This window comes from Erpetoichthys calabaricus, chromosome 3, assembly GCF_900747795.2.
Source record: "Erpetoichthys calabaricus chromosome 3, fErpCal1.3, whole genome shotgun sequence".
In the NCBI taxonomy this organism is placed as follows: domain Eukaryota; kingdom Metazoa; phylum Chordata; class Cladistia; order Polypteriformes; family Polypteridae; genus Erpetoichthys; species Erpetoichthys calabaricus.
Genome location: NC_041396.2, coordinates 21072653 through 21091578, shown reverse-complemented (window position 1 = coordinate 21091578; position 18926 = coordinate 21072653). Strand labels below are relative to the sequence as shown.

General features: G+C 39.0%; 1 protein-coding gene across 1 annotated transcript in view; it reads right to left on the bottom strand.

Moving 5' to 3' along the window:
* Positions 1-12360: 12360 nt before the first annotated feature.
* Positions 12361-18926, bottom strand: part of LOC114647803 (oocyte zinc finger protein XlCOF22-like) — a 34460-nt gene continuing 27894 nt past the window's right edge. Inside the window, exons 2-3 of the mRNA XM_028796448.2 lie at positions 17363-18223; positions 12361-13334 (exon numbers count right to left, since the gene is read on the bottom strand). Coding sequence (XP_028652281.1) covers positions 12475-13334; positions 17363-18203 — 1701 coding nt within the window. The 5' untranslated portion in view covers positions 18204-18223 and the 3' untranslated portion in view covers positions 12361-12474. The remainder of the gene's footprint in view (positions 13335-17362; positions 18224-18926) is intronic.

The window sequence follows — 18926 nt, the reverse complement described above, 5'->3', positions numbered from 1 at the left end:
TTTGGTTTGTTTTTACACGGCTGTCTTTAAAATAAATTTAATGAGTGATTTCTTTAACTATAAGATGTGGTCACTAGGGGTACATTTGAGCCATCGTCCTACTTATCGTTGCGTGTCTCCTATGCACACGCAAACACATGACAAGGGGATGACAGACTATAAGGCCCCGTGATCACTTTCCAGCAACATTTTCACATCTCCATCATGTGCTCGCCCCTTTTCTGGCAGACAATAACGTGTTGCCCGATTAAGCTGGTGCTGTACGTAGACAGTAATTCTTCTTGTTATAAGTACAGCAAGTTCATCCACAATCTTTGCCCCTATTCTATTTTTTTCCATTGTATTGTTGTACATAAAACATGAGGCAAGCCTCTCTTCTGTTTCTGAGATCCAAAACACCTTGCAGTTGCATTTTCATGTATTGTATTTCTGGCTGAGCAGTCATTGGTTGTCAGTTGTCACATGCACATAAGCCCACCCCTACAACTTTGGAAAAAATCAAATCAGTTTGATTTTGCTGGGGTGAGTTGTACACTCGTTGAATTGAGTCGCTAGGTTCGTCAGACTACACAAGTGGTGGTAAACGGGAGCTGCAACCAACTCACTAAGATTACGTAAATGAAGTCTGTGAATGAAAATGGCTGAAACAAATCTACCAGTGTAAAGTGACAGAGCTCCTTACTAACACAAGACTCCTTGTAGAATAGGCAGGGTGCCTAGCCTTCTTGCCCACCACAGTACCAGTGCTGCCTTTTGCACCTCATTTATTTTTTTCTCACTGTGGCAGCCCCTAACACAGGGGTGGGCAAAGTCGTTCCTGGAGGGCCGCAGTGGCTGCAGGTTTTTGTTCCAACCCAGTTGCTTAATTCGAAAACAATCCTTGCTAATAACTTAATGTCATGGCTTGTTAGCGCTTTAATTCTGCCATGTCAAGTCATTCTCATATCCCAGATTGTTTCCTTTCTAAAGATATGCATTACAATTTATTTTTTGTACAGCCCAAAATCACACAAGAAGCGCTGCAATGGGCTTTAACAGGCTCTGCCTATTGACAGCGCCCCAGCCTTGACTCTCTAAGAAGACAAGGAAAAACTCCCAAAAAAAAACCTTGTAGGGAAAAAAATGAAAGAAACCTTAGGAAAGGCAGTTCAAAGAGAGTTTCCAGGTAGGTTGGGTGTGCAGTGGGTGTCAAAAAAAGGGAGTAAATACAATACAATACACAGAAGAAGAGAACACAACATAATACTGTAGCGCAATAGGAATAATACAAGTACAGATCAGAAGATATCTCTCTATTATATAAAAAAATCCTGCGACGAGACAAGACTTTTTTGGAAGATTTTTCCAAGTCCTGCGAGTCGAGACTTTGTGTATTTCTCCATTTATTAAATTTTTATTGTAATCATTCCATACAAATAGATCAATTTATAACCAAACAAAAACTGAACACAAATCAAACCCCACACCTAAGAAGGAGAGCTTAGCCAAAGGAGAATTGCTTAGCGCTTTTTAATAAGGCAACAATAAATAAAAGAAAGGGAGAAATAAATATATAGGTAAATAAGAGACGGAGAAGGGAATTGAATGCGGTAATAGTTATTTCTCTTATTCTAAAATAATATTGGATTAGATCCTGCCAGGTTTTGAAAAAATTTTGTACAGATCCTCTAACTGAGAATTTGATTTTTTCCAATTTCAAATTATATAAAACATCGGTTACCAACTGACTTATAAGAGGAGAATTAGGATTCTTCCAATTTACCAAAATAAGTCTGCGTGCCAAAAGTGTAGTGAATGCAATCACCGTTTGCTTGTCCTTCTCCACTTCAAGTTCATCTGGAAGAACACCAAACACAGCTGTTAGTGGGTTAGGAGGGATTGTGACCCCAAGGCTGTCTGAAAGGCACTTAAAAATTTTGGTCCAAAATGATGTTAGTTTGGTGCAGGCCCAGAACATGTGACCCAGTGAGGCAGGAGCTTGGCTGCAGCGTTCGCAGGTTGGATCCTGCCCTGGAAACATTTTGGACAGTTTTAAGCGAGACAGATGAGCTCGATATATAATTTTTAGTTGAATAATTCTATGCTTTGCGCATATGGAGCTTGAGTGAATTCTCTGCTTTGCTACCTTCCACTCCTTTTCTGATATATTGAATAAGAGATCTTCTTCCCAATGTCCTCTTGGATCTTTGAAAGGTAGGGACTCTAATAGGATTTTATATAATGCGGAAATGGTGTTTAACTCCTTCGAAATTGAGCAGTATTTTTTCCAGCATTGTGGAGGGTGCGGCGAGTCGAGGCTTTGGCCATGAGATGTTTTCAAGTCATACCCTCCTCTCAACCATAGAAAACCACACACACGGTCCTCTCACCTCTCAGTCTTGTGAATGCCTTTGTCAGGCACAGTTCTTGCTCTCTCAGCTCTTCTAAACTTTCCTCCCTTTAATTTCCCAATTAAAGAAGACGTATTATGTCCAAATCTTATTGAAGAATTTTATCACGAAGGGTTATCAACAGAAAAAATGACTACACAGGTAATCCTAGCACCGAGAAACGATGAAGTCAAACGAATTAACGCCAATAATGTTGATTGGTTACACTCCGAATTGGTTAAATGCGTATCAATAGACTATGCTAATACAATTGGTGGTGATCATGTGGAAGATGAGAACATCAACTTACAATATCCCTTAGAATATCTGCAACCTTTAACACAGTCCAGTCTTCCACCACACGAATTACTGTACAAAGACAGATGTATCCAAGAAAGGTAATGTTAGTACATCTTCAGGGGATAACATTAAGACACCAAAGGAGATCTTGATATGCCATTCGTATTAAAACGTTAACAGTTTCCCGTTAGAATAGCTTTTACAAAGACAATTTACAAATCTCAGAGCCAAACATTCGAAAAGGTTGTTTTATTTAATAGAGATAAAGAAACGAAATTCAACCACATACATTGCGTTGATGCATATGTAACAATTTACATGAAAATAAAAATCTGTTTAAATCGTACATCTGCATCCCCATATGCGAGCGGCAGAAGTCCAAACACAGAATGAAAATATTGACGAAAATGTAATTAAAAAAATTGTTTTTACTGAAGTTTTACAGTAAAAGTGTAAGATTAAAAAGAATTTGCGTGTTAATTTCAAAGCAAAACAGAACGAAATAGTATTACGTAATGAATAACTCTAACGCAACATGAAACATAATTTACTTTCAAATTATTATGTTTTACTATTTTTTAATATGGTTAATTACTCGCTGTAATGTAAAATAGAAAATTGTACATCCGCATCCACATACGCAAGCGACAGAACCGCAAAGAGGTGGGGATGGGAATTGATAAGATTTTCACAATTCCGATTCCATTTTCAATTCTGTTTAACAATTCGATTCTTTATCGATTCTCCTATCGATTCTTATTTTTAAAAAAGGAGAACACACAGGTTGATTAGCTTAGAACTTTGTTTTATATCTTATCTTTGAATAAGATAGAAATTTAGGAGTAGCAACAGTGAGATCTTAAGAGATCCACAGCCTACGGCTCCTCGATGGGGTGCCACGGTGTCCCCAGAAAAAAATTTGTAAATGTAAAATAATAATAAAATAAATATTCTTCTGTAGCAATAACAAAGTACAACATAAATTATTCTGTGGCAATTACACAAGAATGTCCAGTAACATTTACAGTCTCCTTTTTAAAAGTATATATGAGCAGAGCACGCAAAAATAAAACTACATCAGCCAGCAACAAATACAATCAACTCAAGTCCAATGGAACTGTGCACTGTGCAATTCTGCAACCATCAACTATGGAGAATTAACAATTCTTTTGCAGAAATATAAGCATATCTGCTTTTTCAGGAAGGAAATTTTACTTTTCCCCGCCTCTGTGAAAGGAGAAGCTACCGGTAGACTGCAGCGAGAACTGCCAGCATCTGACTCTGTCTGTCTCTCTCGTCATGGTCATCTCAATGCAATGCACAGTAATAGCAGGTTTTGCAATAAGGCAAATCGCGCTAACATAATATGCAATGTTAGTTGATTAGTTACCTGCCGTATTAACAGGAGAGGACGTGCAAACATTACCGCTGCTGCTGGGTTGAGATTCACTAGTCCGGAGCGGATCAAAAACACGACATTCATTTAAGGTTATCGCGTGTTTTGTGAGCAAATGCTTTTGCATATTCGTAGTTTCCTCCCTTTAATGAAATATCTACTTTGCAAGTTGCCCTGTTGTCATCCTTTCTCGTAAAGTATAACCAAACTTTTGAGCGTTTGTGCCGCTTAGGCGCCATGTTTCCTGCTGGGTAAATGACGCTACGCAATGTGGTGACGTCATTCGAGGCGACTGGAATCGATAGGGGAATCGTTTGCAAAAATGGCAAACAATTCCAAGGAATTGAAACAGTGGGAACCGGTTCTCAATAAGAACCGGTTTTCGATTCCCATCCCTACAAAGAGGCAAGTGCATTGTGCAAGCACAGGGGTTGGCGAACGAAGCGAGCAGGGGGGCAAAGCCTCCTAGTTATTCAAATGATAAAACAGGTGAGTAATTCTCAGTCCTTCACTTTTTCTCTTCACTTTCCTTCCAAGTATTTAATTAAACCCAATAGTGCATGATAAATACACAGAGGTGTAAATGGAAACAAGCTAAATGGAGAAATGCAGGTTTCTTTTGTCATTTTATTGCTAATAAGGAGCAATTAAAAACCACAACACAGCTGTTTAAGACTAAAATAAGCAATAAGGGTTCAAAATCCTAATGAGCGAGAAGACTAAAATGAAGCAGAAGTGTGACTTGAGCAATCACATTCTGTGTAGAATTCTGAGGAAAAAAATGAATTTAATTTATTTTGGAATAAGGCTGTAACATTACAAAATGTGGAAAAAGTGATGCACTGTACATGTGAGGGTGTGTTCTGTCTCAATTGCTTCATCTGCCTTCTGTCGTGTGCGACTGAGGCGCTGCACCCACAGTGGTGTGTAAGGGGGAGCCGGCATGAGAAAAGGAGGAGAATCAGAAAAGAGAGAACAAAAGGAAAAAGGGAAGGAGGTTAAGAAATGAATGAAGAGAAGGCATGAGGCACAGAGAGCCGGTGCAAGTGAGCAAACGAGAGAGGGAGAAGGCAGTCAGCTGGAAGGAAGTCCCTCAGGTGAGCATATGGCTGATACTCAGGGACTGAAGGAGCTCTCTTTGGCTGAGTGACTGAGGCAATGCTCAGCTGGAGTGAACCCACGTAGGGCTGGGAGAAAGGAAGCAGGAGCTGCAGGGGTTTTGATGGGTCAGTTAGGCATCCTGTGGGTGGTGCCATAGACCACAGGGACGCGAGCCTGGCACCAGGAGTCAGAAGCTCGGCAAGTTGTCTTGCCGGGCCACAGATGGAGCAAGCACAGAATATTGACTGGACTGTCGATAAGGCACCTCTTCGGCTGCAAGATCTCGCTTGAGGTAAGCGAAGGAGACGGACGTTTTAGGGTGAAACACCAGGATCTGGTTTTAAAAAATTAATTCATGTTCTAGGGATTTTAACATCTATTTATTTGACAGGTTTTAACCTGCCTAGTTTAATTATCTATTTATTGAACACACTGCACTTATTGAACACTTTTTCTGAATTGTTTTAATAAAAGCACAGCAGATTTGTTTCACTAACCCTTTGTTACATGTGTGTGTTTGTTCTCATCTGGTGGCTCATCCCTCAGGTACTTTATCAGTAGTAATGAGTTCGAGAGGCCCCCAGAAGGACCCGGTAGCATAGGGCCAAACTGCACCGTCACACTGGAGTTGTGATGTAAGATTAAAAGTGGCATCTGCCAGTAGGGTGTTACAATAATCAATGCGGGATGTGATAAAAGCAGGGACAAGTTTCTCAGCATTAGAAAAGGAGAGGAATGAGCAAACATGGGATATGTGACAGAGGTGAAAGTTGGAAAGTTTCTTAATTTAGTTTATGTGGGCGGAATTAGAAAGGGAAGAATCAAAAATGACACCAAGATTCCTTGCACTACAAGAAGGTTTGATGAGATCACCATCAAGAGTGACTGAAAAAAAAGAAAATGACTGGACCCTGGAATGAAACTCAGGCTGTGCCTTCAGCAATCAAAAAGAATAAAAAATAATGTAAAATAAATTTATGGAGTCTTCACTAGCACCTACACACTGAACTTTGCCAGTATTATTGGCAGTGTTGTGTGGCATAATGGCTAGAAAAATTAGACCCAAAACCACAAGGTTCTCCATTCAATTCCCACCTCTGGTCTCCAGTGTCATGCTAGGTAAGTCACTTCATATCTTGAACAATTATTATAAAAGTAAAGATGAATAATCGGACTCTGCAGCTGCATGAATAAAAAATTTGTAGTATTATAAATAAATTGAAAACTACTTACCAAATAGTTGAATCCTATTCACCTACAAAAGGTACAGTGGTGTAATAAAGCCTTCTTTGCAGAAGAATAACGTATTGCCAACTCACTAGCGTGAACTGACAAAATGACCAATAATGGCGAATACAGCTACTTAAAAAGCTGTTGAGTACAGAGTTGAGTAGAAGAAGGAATAATTACCTACAAGGAAACTGACAACTGCGCACTGCAATCGGCTCGACTGGTTAACATACAGTGGTGTGAAAAACTATTTGCCCCCTTCCTGATTTCTTATTCTTTTGCATGTTTGTCACACAAAATGTTTCTGATCATCAAACACATTTAACCATTAGTCAAATATAACACAAGTAAACACAAAATGCAGTTTGTAAATGGTGGTTTTTATTATTTAGGGAGAAAAAAAAATCCAAACCTACATGGCCCTGTGTGAAAAAGTAATTGCCCCCTGAACCTAATAACTGGTTGGGCCACCCTTAGCAGCAATAACTGCAATCAAGCGTTTGCGATAACTTGCAATGAGTCTTTTACAGCGCCCTGGAGGAATTTTGGCCCACTCATATTTGCAAAATTGTTGTAATTCAGCTTTATTTGAGGGTTTTCTAGCATGAACCGCCTTTTTAAGGTCATGCCATAGCATCTCAATTGGATTCAGGTCAGGACTTTGACTAGGCCACTCCAAAGTCTTCATTTTGTTTTTCTTCAGCCATTCAGAGGTGGATTTGCTGGTGTGTTTTGGGTCATTGTCCTGTTGCAGCACCCAAGATCGCTTCAGCTTGAGTTGACGAACAGATGGCCGGACATTCTCCTTCAGGATTTTTTGGTAGACAGTAGAATTCATGGTTCCATCTATCACTGCAAGCCTTCCAGGTCCTGAAGCAGCAAAACAACCCCAGACCATCACACTACCACCACCATATTTTACTGTTGGTATGATGTTCTTTTTCTTAAATGCTGTGTTCCTTTTACGCCAGATGTAACGGGACATTTGCCTTCCAAAAAGTTCAACTTTTGACTCATCAGTCCACAAGGTATTTTCCCAAAAGTCTTAGCAATCATTGAGATGTTTCTTAGCAAAATTGAGACGAGCCCTAATGTTCTTTTTGCTTAACAGTGGTTTGCGTCTTGGAAATCTGCCATGCAGGCCGTTTTTGCCCAGTCTCTTTCTTATGGTGGAGTCGTGAACACTGACCTTAATTGAGGCAAGTGAGGCCTGCAGTTCTTTAGACGTTGTCCTGGGGTCTTTTGTGACCTCTCGGATGAGTCGTCTCTGCGCTCTTGGGGTAATTTTGGTCGGCCAGCCACTCGTGGGAAGGTTCACCACTGTTCCATGTTTTTGCCATTTGTGGATAATGGCTCTCACTGTGGTTCGCTGGAGTCCCAAAGCTTTAGAAATGGCTTTATAACCTTTACCAGACTGATAGATCTCAATTACTTCTGTTCTCATTTGTTCCTGAATTTCTTTGGATCTTGGCATGATGTCTAGCTTTTGAGGTGCTTTTGGTCTACTTCTCTGTGTCAGGCAGCTCCTATTTAAGTGATTTCTTGATTGAAACAGGTGTGGCAGTAATCAGGCCTGGGGGTGGCTACGGAAATTGAACTCAGGTGTGATACACCACAGTTAGGTTATTTTTTAACAAGGGGGCAATTACTTTTTCACACAGGGCCATGTAGGTTTGGATTTTTTTCTCCCTAAATAATAAAAACCATCATTTAAAAACTGCATTTTGTGTTTACTTGTGTTATATTTGACTAATGGTTAAATGTGTTTGATGATCAGAAACATTTTGTGTGACAAACATGCAAAAGAATAAGAAATCAGGAAGGGGGCAAATAGTTTTTCACACCACTGTACTTACAACTGCCAATAGAGGGTTCCACTGTTATAAGATTTTATAGATTTCTTTTGTCTGTGTTACTAATAGATTAATAACAATTTATCTCATTAGTCCGTAGTAATATAAATGTTTTCAAAGAGTGAAAGAATATAGGTGGGTATTTCCAGTAAAATAATATCATTTAAATCATTTTTTTTTTGGTGATGAATACATATTACAGAGATGTGTAGGGTATCAATTTGTCGTACCTATGCACTGTTCATGATGGCTCTAAAATCCGTACTAACCCCTACTCTCTCTTCGGTTTCTTTTCCCGGTTTTTTGTGGTGGCGACCTGCGCCACCCCCACCTAATCAAAACACCATGATGTTCCTACATTGATGGATTAAAAGCCAGAGGTCTGCATGACCATCATCATCAAGTCCTTCCATGAGAACCCTAAATACAAAGAGGACTATTTCATTTATGTGAGGTAGAATGCCCAGAGGGGGCTGGGTGGTCTCATGGTCTGGAACCCCTGCAGATTTTATTTATTTTTTTGTTTCTCCAGCCGTCTGGAAATTTTTTTTTTTTTTCTGTCCTCCCTGGCCATCGGACCTTACTCTTATTCTATGTTAATTAATGTTATCTTATTTTAATTCTTCATCATGTAAAGCACTTTGAGCTACATTATTTGTATGAAAATGTGCTATAGAAATAAATGTTGTTGTTGTAGGAGGACCTACTACAGTAAACACCTGGGGCCTCATGCATAACGGCGTGCGTAGAATTCGTACTATAACATGACGTAAGCACAAAAGCCGAAATGTGCTTACGCACAGAAAAATCCAGATGCAGGAATCTGTGCGTTCGCCAACTTCCGCGTTATTCCGCTACATAAATCCCGCTCAGCGTGGAATTAAACGCATGTGCACGCGCCTTCTGTCCCGCCCCAACTCCTCCCAGAATTACACCTCTTTGAATATGCAAATCAATATAAATAGCCCTTAAGCCCAGCATTCTGTGAAAAGGCAATGGCAATAGAACGAGGAAAAATAGAAGAATTTCAGCGAATACCAAATGGAGGCAAAGAAAAACGTACTATTTGTTGGTTTAAACAGTGGTATAAGCAACAAAAGGAAGTTGATCGAGTGACATAGCGTGTCGGAGAAACTCGAAAGCTCAAGTTCACAAAGTCGCACAGTGCCTGAAATAAAAAATAAGTTATCCTATATCAAAGTCAGCATGAAAAGGCGACTCGTAGCCCACCGTCTGAGTGTCATATGAAAGCTTATTAGGGTACAGTGAAAAAAAAAGGCACACAGTGTGAAAAAAGCACGAAATGTCAACTTTAATCTCGAAATTTCCACTTTAATCACGTAGTTTATTTTGTCATTAAAGTAGAACATCATAAACTTCCATCTTAAAATCGTTTAATTTACTAGTTTCTCAAATCCCATCATAATAAAGTAACATGTAAAATGCTTTGTTGTGTATTTGATCTTATATGTGCTCTATGCGCCTGAATCACTACATGCTCTTCCTCCGAAAGGACATAGAATCCATTACGTTCATAATATTACAGCTCTCTGAATAATTAAAATACTGAGAAGTATACATGATATTATTTTCATGATGATATGAGTCAAAGCATGTTATTAAACATGGGAACACAATGGCGCAGTGATTGTTCATGTCTTACAGCAAGATGCTTGCTGCGCCATGCGCGACCTTCAATGAAATGCTTTATTACAGAAGTACTGTCTTTTACAAATGTACTAACCCCCAATTCCTGTCCTTACTTTTCTTTCTCCAAATACCCAATCGCCACACAATCAGCACTGTAATAGACGTTAAGCCATCTGTAAGCTTAGAACGCTGATTCTTCAAAACTTTTAAGGAACATCGAAATATCCTTCGAATGTTTCATTATTCCATCCATCTATCCTTCCAGTGTCGCGCCAGCCACAGCATGAATACAGTGCGAGGCAGGAAGAATCGGTGAACGAAGCTCAAGTTTTTCGCTAGCGCTGCGGCACCGTGTAGTTAAAGTTTTATCTGTATAATATAATCAACATATTTTGCTGCATTTCATCTTAAAAATGATATTGTCATCATATGTAAATACGCGCTTCATAAAGTGGCTCAGGTTGTGCAATATTATAACTGTATCATAAGTTCAATTACCTCACGGTAACTTGCAAGGGTGCAGTGAGAGTAACAACGCTAAAGCAGTTATGGTATTTAGAATTGTTTGATCATTCTGTGGACCATTATATTGTTACAGGTTAATTACAATCAGATGCATTAAATTTATGAACGATATGCGGTTAATTTCAGTGTGTTTTAATAAAGCCGCCGTCGTGGATGTGGATCTAAGAAAGGGTAACCACACAGGAACAGTAGCACTGCTTTGACGCTGGGTGCCGCCAGTCTGTAAAACCGAGCGGAGAGCTTGCGTACGACAGGGTATGAGGTACCATGGAAAAGTGCGTGGCTTTGCGCCAAGTGTAGGTTTTATACATCGCGATTTGAACATGGAAACGTTCTTACGCAACATTTCTGTGCATACGCACCGTTTATACATGAGGCTCCTGGTGTTTATGCAAACATAGTATTTTTTAACACCATGACAGAATATCTTTCACTGCTGGTATGCACACGTTTTAATATTAAAAACTGAAATTATCAAGAAAACTGTATGCTGTTGAATAAAATTTAGTGAGATAAAAAATTGTCCAAAATGGTTTGCTTTACCGGAATACCTATATTAAACATTTACCATGATAATTTTATTTTGGTGAACAATTCAGGTAAATTACCACTGTCAGTAAGCACAAGTGTCTCAAAAGTTGCAAGAGACTTTAGTACTGTGTGTAATGTAATACTTGGACACAATTTCATTTACATAAAGCAAAAAACGTTCTCAAATATGTACGTATTACCATTTGAAAGTCAAACAGAAAATTGTGATTATCTTGAAAACCGGTTGTTTTTCAAAAAAATTAAAAGGACAAAAAAATGCGTAAAATGCGGTTCTTCTACCATAATATGATGTGAAATTATCAAATTTTTAATATTTTTGGGGAAATGTTTCAGGTAAAGTACCACTTCTGAAGTGTTGGCGGAAATAGCTCAAAAGTTGGTAGAAATCTACATTTTGTACCTAATAATTGTATGCACAATTTGGTTGACCTAAGTGAAAGCGTACTCAAATTATCGTGTTTACATACATACACACACACACACACACAATTCCAAAAATTGTATTTTCGGACTCAGGGAAGTCTAAAACATCGAGATTCATCAAAATTGAAATTTTGGCCGATTCCAATACTTTCCCTATACTTTGTATACGAGAAGTAAAAAGTGGTTCATATATGCGGGAAACAGAGGTCAAACACTTGCTTATGCCGTGTTCCATTTAAGGTTTGAAGTCAGAATTTCTGAGCTTCATGTCACAATTTTCAACTGGGTCACCCCCCACACATTAGATTTCCAACTCGTAACTTGCCAAAATTTATCGGAATTCAGATCATGACGTGCACTACAAACTTTAATGAAAGCCGCAGTATTATATTATTTATTTGCACTACTGGCTATTTTTGTCTTATTAAATCACTTGCATACATCGTGCTGTCCAACTTCTATCTGTGGACTGTTGCTACAGTGTTTGGATACACAAAATACTGCATAATGTGTTGTTATCAACTGTTAATTATTCTGATAGAGTAAACACAACAAAGGCTTTTCCTGGATGCGTCCATATTGGTTTTCCGAATGTTTTTACAGGAACGCAGTCAGCTCAGGTGTGACCTCATTTCCAGTTTTAACATCTTAGGTTACTGAAATGTAGAGATAGCTCTTACTTAAGTAGAGCTCATATTCCCTCTCTGTGCCAAAAATTACTTTGTCGAAAAATTTATGTTACTAGTTAAGTGCTGCCTGCTACTAAAATACAAACTTAAAATAAGTTAGTGGTTAAAATTGAAGTTTGAGCAAACAAAAGTATAGAGTCAGTGATAGTTACTATAGATGCTTACACACCGTCTGGCAATTTTAAATTGATAGCTTTCGGGTACATAGTGGGCTGTAGTATAGTAAGTAGTACCACAACAGTGGAACACAAATGTTTTCTTTGGAATGAAACTAAATACACAGTGCAATCACAAACAATTTATTAACAGAGAAAAGGGGTGCTATCTGTCTAGTGCTACGTTATAATAAGATGAAGACAAGCTGTTAAATATTTCTAAGCAGTTCCTCATTTTCCTCTGTTGTGCAACATCAAGTGGGATGACAGTGCTTCCGTGTCTGAAAACAGTTCCAAACACTCTCTACAGCTGTATGGCTTCTCGTTTCTGTGGATTTTTATGTGTCCCTTGAGATAACTTTTTCTTCCAAAACACCTACCACATTCATTGCATTGGAACGGCTTCTCGCCGGTGTGAGTTCTCATGTGTCCCTGAAGGTGACTTTTGATGGAGAACCACCTCCCGCATTCAGTGCAACCATATGGCCTTTCTCCTGTATGTGTTCTCTTATGGATCTGAAGGTGACTTTTTATCGAGAAGCACCTTCCACATTCACTACAGCTATACGGCTTTTCACCAGTGTGAACTCTCTTGTGAGGTTTTAGATGGCTTTTCCTCGAGAAGGTCTTTCCGCACTCTGTACAGCAATAGGGCTTCTCTCCTGTGTGAACTCTTAGATGAATTTCAAGATTGCTTTTCATTCTGAACCTTTTCCCACACTGGTTACACGCAAATGGCATTTTTCCAGAATGAATATTCTTGTGTCGCCGAAGATTGCCCTTTTCGGTGAAACTTTTCCCACAGTCGATACAATGATATGGTCGCGATTTCAGGTGAGCAGCCTGATGTTCATGAAAGAGGGCTCCGTTTTTAAAACTCTTCCCACAAGCCTGACAGATGTGTGGACTTGCTGCACCCTGGTTTCTCTGTGGAGCATCAGAATCATCCTCCGCAAACATCTCCATGGGCACTGAGGCCATCTGTTTATTGAGTGATTGGGATGCCTTTTTAAAGTTCTGTGCATTTACATCTTGAAGAAAGGGTTCATTGCCTGAAGAAAACAGCAGGGATGACTCACTGTCTTGGAAATCTGTTTGAATGAAACCAACATTAAAAAAGTTTAAATGAAAACAAGCAAATGATAAACACATTCATAATAAGTATTTATAAATTAATATATTAACCATCAGGTAAAATATTAAATACAGCTCTTGATCCATTTAGGGAAATTCCTTATTGTGCATGCTTATAATTTTGAAATACCAAATACCAGAAAATCTACATAAATAAAATTGTGATACCCTCGTCTGTCTTTTGAATTTTTCAGCTTTGTTTAATGATAATTTATCCATTTTGCACAATAATGATGCAGCCTCCTTAGCGTTAAGAGCCAATTTTTACTCAGGCTGCAAAAACCATGCTAAAAGCGTTAGTCCCGAGTATCACTTGGGCAACTGTACAGACGCGTCTTGTGTAAGAGCACGTGAGCTTATTCAGTGCAGCAGGAACAACGCACATGTTGATCTTTATTTTCTTTCAGTACATGTGCCTTCCCTGTTTATTTATATATCTAGTGACTTCTCTGCCTGTCTGTCTCTCTATTACGCAGTGCTCTGTCTGTCTGTGTGTTATGGATCTTAAAAATAGCAGTTATAAGGACAGTTGTTCATGTTAATTGCAGTCTCAATTGTTAAAAAAATATTTTAAAAGGAGCATCCCACATGAAAATATAACGCTCTCATTAACTGAAACTGCATACCAATTTATAAATTTTATGTCCGTTTGAGGCTAAAAAGAAAAAAAAAAAAAAAGTAACACTTTATCCCCAGCGGGGAATCGAACTCAGGTCTGTGAGGCACAGCAAAGCTGCTGTGCTCTAAGAAGCAAATCTTAGCGCGCTACGCCACGGAAACCGTTCATCATTCTTGAGCCTTTTGTGAAAGTGTTTATTTGATGTTTGGAAGTCAGGCTTCACACATTCTATAGTTTATGCCTATATTTTGTAACATTTATTACTAAAATATGAAAAAGTTTCTGTTTTAACAATGTGTTTACACAGATTACTGTAGAAACAGAACACACATGAAATTTGTGTGTTTCAAATAACGATCTATTATTTCCACTCAAAAACTCCACTTCACTCCCAGATAATCAATCAAGGCATGAGCTGGGAGAAGTTCATGCACGTTCTAAGTCGGTGGGGGGATGGAATAGCCGGCTGCTGGCAGCTTGTCTTTATCAGCACATTTAGATGACAAAAGACGCTGGCAGAGAGGTGTGAACTGATTTAAGGTGGGCCGGATCTACAAGTTTTTCCGTAGGCTCTGGTAATTCTAGTGTTATTCCAAAATGGATTAAATTCATTTTTTCCCTCAGAATTCTACACACAACACCCAATAATGACAACATGAAAAAAGTTTGAGATTTTTGCAAATTTATTAAAAATAAAAAAATTGAGAAAGCACATGTACATAAGCATTCACAGCCTTTGCCATGAAGCTCAAAATTGAGCTCAGGTGCATCCTGTCTCCCCTGATCATCCTTGAGATGTTTCTGCAGCTTAACTGGAGTCCACCTGTGGTAAATTCAGTTGATTGGACATGATTTGGAAAGGCACACACCTGTCTATATGGAGGTCCTACAGTTGACAGTTCATGTCAGAGCACAAACCAAGCATGAAGTCAAAGGAATTGTCTGTAGACCTCAGAGACAGGATTGTCTCGAGGCACAAATCTGGGGAAGGTTACAGAAAAATTTCTGCTGCTTTGAAGTTCCCAATGAGCACAGTGGCCTCCATCATCCATAAGTGGAAGAAGTTCGAAACCACCAGGACTCTTCCTAGAGCTAGCCGGCCATCTAAACTGAGCGATCGGGAGAGAAGGGCCGTAGTCAGGGAGGTGACCAAGAACCCGATGGTCACTCTGTCAGAGCTCCAGAGGTCCTCTGTGGAGAGAGGAGAACCTTCCAGAAGGACAACTATCTCTGCAGCAATCCATCAATCAGGCCTGTATGGTAGAGTGGCCAGACGGAAGCCACTCCTTAGTAAAAGGCACATGGCAGCCCACCTGGAGTTTACCAAAAGGCACCTGAAGGACTTTCAGACCATGAGAAAGAAAATTCTCTGGTCTGATGAGACAAAGATTGAACTGTTTGGTGTGAATGCCAGGCGTCATGCTTGGAAGAAACCAGGCATCGCACATCACCAGGCCAATACCATCCCTACAGTGAAGCATGGTGGTGGCAGCATCATGTTGTGGGGATGTTTTTCAGCGGCAGGGACTGGGAGACTAGTCAGGATAAAGGGAAAGATGACTGCAGCAATGTACAGAGACATCCTGGATGAAAACCTGCTCCAGAGCGCTCTTGACCTCAGACTGGGGAAGACGGTTCATCTTTCAGCAGGACAACGACCCTAAGCACACAGCCAAGATATCAAAGGAGTGGCTTCAGGACAACTCTGTGAATGTCCTTGAGTGGCCCAGACAGAGCACAGACTTGAATTCGATTGAACATCACTGGAGAGATCTTAAAATGGCTGTGCACCGACTCTTCCCATCCAACCTGATGGAGCTTGAGAGGTGCTGCAAAGAGGAATGGGCGAAACTGGCCAAGGATAGGTGTGCCAAGCTTGTGGCATCATATTCAAAAAGATGAGGCTGTAATTGCTGCCAAAGGTGCACCGACAAAGTATTGAGCAAAGGCTGTGAATACTTATGTACATGGGATTTCTCAGTTTTTTTATTTTTAATAAATTTGCAAAAACCTCAAGTAAACTGTTTTCATGTTGTCATTATGGGGTGTTGTGTGTAGAATTCTGAGGGAAAAAATGAATTTAATCCATTTTGGAATAAGGCTGTAACATAACAAAATGTGGAAAAGTGATGCGCTGTGAATACTTTCCGGATGCACTGTATGTAGACTATATAAATACTGTTTAAGTACCTTTCTAGAAGTTACTGAATACTTGACAAATCCTGTTAAAGTATTTTACAGCTGATGTTTTATTTAATTGAAGGCAGTTTTTCCTCAAATTGTAGAGGCAGTAATTCTGGTCTGTGTAAATTCTTAGATATCAGGCTCTCCCTGGATTTCCAAAGTAAAATGTACAGTTAGATGGTTGCCACCATGTTGCAGTCACTTGCAGAAAATGTATTTCTTTGATGCGGAATTTAATGTTTTTCTTTAACAAAACCATTTTTATTATTTTTTTCCCCCTCAACATTTCTTTTTTTTATAACTATCTACAGTTATTATCTATCATAGGTCTATCATTGAAATCTGCTACATTGTGATAGATGGGTCACCATTACTCTTTTGTTCTAAAAGACACACAGAGTTTTAACGAGGGCTGTGGAATCAGTATATAAATCTTTCGACTCCAACTCCTTAGTTTCCGGTACTTCTGACTCTGACTCCTCTGTATTTAATATGCTAATGTATTTTCCATGCTGACTGAAGGAAGGCAACGTACACGTCATTTAACCACAGAACTACTGGCTAGAAAGCGGACTCTGTACCGTACTGACCAGTTTAAACAAAAGACAATAACCCCTGAACACACATCAGGCCATAGCACACACCTCCACCTACATCATTACACTTGTTTACACTCAAATTAACTTGTTAAACACATTATATCTGAAATAAAATGAAAACACTTTTTGTAATATATCATAATCCAGATTACAATATGTGAATGTCAGGTTGTATAATAGCTCATCTGAGCTTCACACTTGTAGTAACACAACTATGCACTGGGCTTTGTTCTTACATCAGAGAAGTACTTCATTATGACTGCTGTTTGTGAAACTTTTGAGTTCTTTTGTCTTCAAACCCTGCACCATTTTTACATCCTTCATCTTTGCCATATCTCAAAATGTGATTGAAATTACTTCTGAGCAACAATCGGACGTACAAAATTATGTGTGGTAATATGTAGCAAGGCAACTAATTGATAACAAAATTTACTGACAACAACATTAAATAACTGTCACAGTCTTACGGTTATTATTTTTCTCTCATATTAAAATATCTGCAACTTAATCTCTACTTTTTGCACCATTTTAAAGTGCTCTTCCAATAGTCATTATAATTCTTGATATTATAAACTTAACTTACTTGTTCGAGGTCTGCTGGCAGAAGAGGACGGTCTATCTTCCCACTCTTGGTCTGAAGAGTCTTCATCAGATTCCACATAGTTGAGATGCAGCGGAGCATGTCGTCTTTTCAGAACAGGCATAAAATGATCAAAGTTATCTGAATCTGAGGAGTTTTCAGAAACGGATACACTTTTCTGGGCCTCATTCTCAAAATCCAGTTCATTCTCGCTGTCCTCTTCCTTAACATGAACAAACCACTGATCATCAGAGTCTTCCTCTTTAACCTGGATAGGGCACTCATTGTCAGAATGCTCCTCTTTTACAATGACATGCAAATGATGGTCACAAAACTCTTCTTTAACCTGGTCAGGCCACTGATGGCCACATTGCTCTTCTTCACCCTGGACTGGTACCCGATTGTCACGTTGCTCTTCTTTAATCCAGACAGGCCATTGATAGTCACATTGCTCTTCTTTAATCTGGCCAGGCCACCTGTTGTCACACTGCTCTTTATTAACATGAGCATGCCAATCGTTGTCACACCCCTCTTCTTCATCATGATGAGCCCACTCATCATCACATTGTTCTTCCTTAACATGTATGGGCCCATCCAGAGTTTCTCTCCTCACATGAAGGGAAACATGATTATTAGACTGGTCATTGCCAATATAGATAGGTGTATATTTATCACAATTCTCCTGATTAATGCAGACATATTCTTGCTCAATATACTTATTGGCAACTGCAGAATACATAATGCTGTCCTTCTGCTCACTGCAATTAAAATTTCTGGCCATGACAAAATATTTGCAAGGAGCATCTAAAGGCCCTTGTGGAAATTCACGAGTCTCTTCTTCCATATCAGAGCTTCTTTTTCTTTCTGTAAAAAATGCAGATTGTAAATTCATGTTAGAACAAGTGCTAACATTATTATTACTATTATTATTATTTTGGAAGACATCTTTATAAGAGATGACTTAATTACAATAAATAAAGCTTCTTTACGGTTTTTTTTTTTTTTATCTATTTACACAACTGGAGCGCAGACAGGTAAAGAGAAACTCTTTGGGTAAAATAAGTCAGAAGCAGGAACTTAAGAAATAGCCACGTGGTTAGCTAGGCCGCTGCCCTTGCCACTGTCCCAGGAGGCTTGCCTGAGTCAGGAACATGAGCTAATTGGTAAGCACTTCATACTTCAACCCAACTGAAGGAAAAAGAAACGCTGTTTATCATTGCTCATAGTTTGAATTGTGTTAGTACGTGTTTAATTCCTAACAGTAAAAGTTTTGTTTTCCTCCAAAAAGTTGAGAAATTAAGCAATACCTGCAATAAGACTGAATGAGAAATGTTCCTCAGACACCATGAAAACAAAGAAAATGAAAATAAAGGAATTGCTTTTAATTTTAGTTACTATTTCTTGTTTTTTTTTTTTTTAATTTTATTGATTTTATGGTAATCGCACAACATTCCATACAAATAGATCTTTTTTTTTTTTTTTTTTTACAAAAATAGGTTTGAAAACAAATCAACCCCCACCCCTGAGAAAGAGAGCATGGCCAACTGAGTAAAACTTAAAGCTAGTT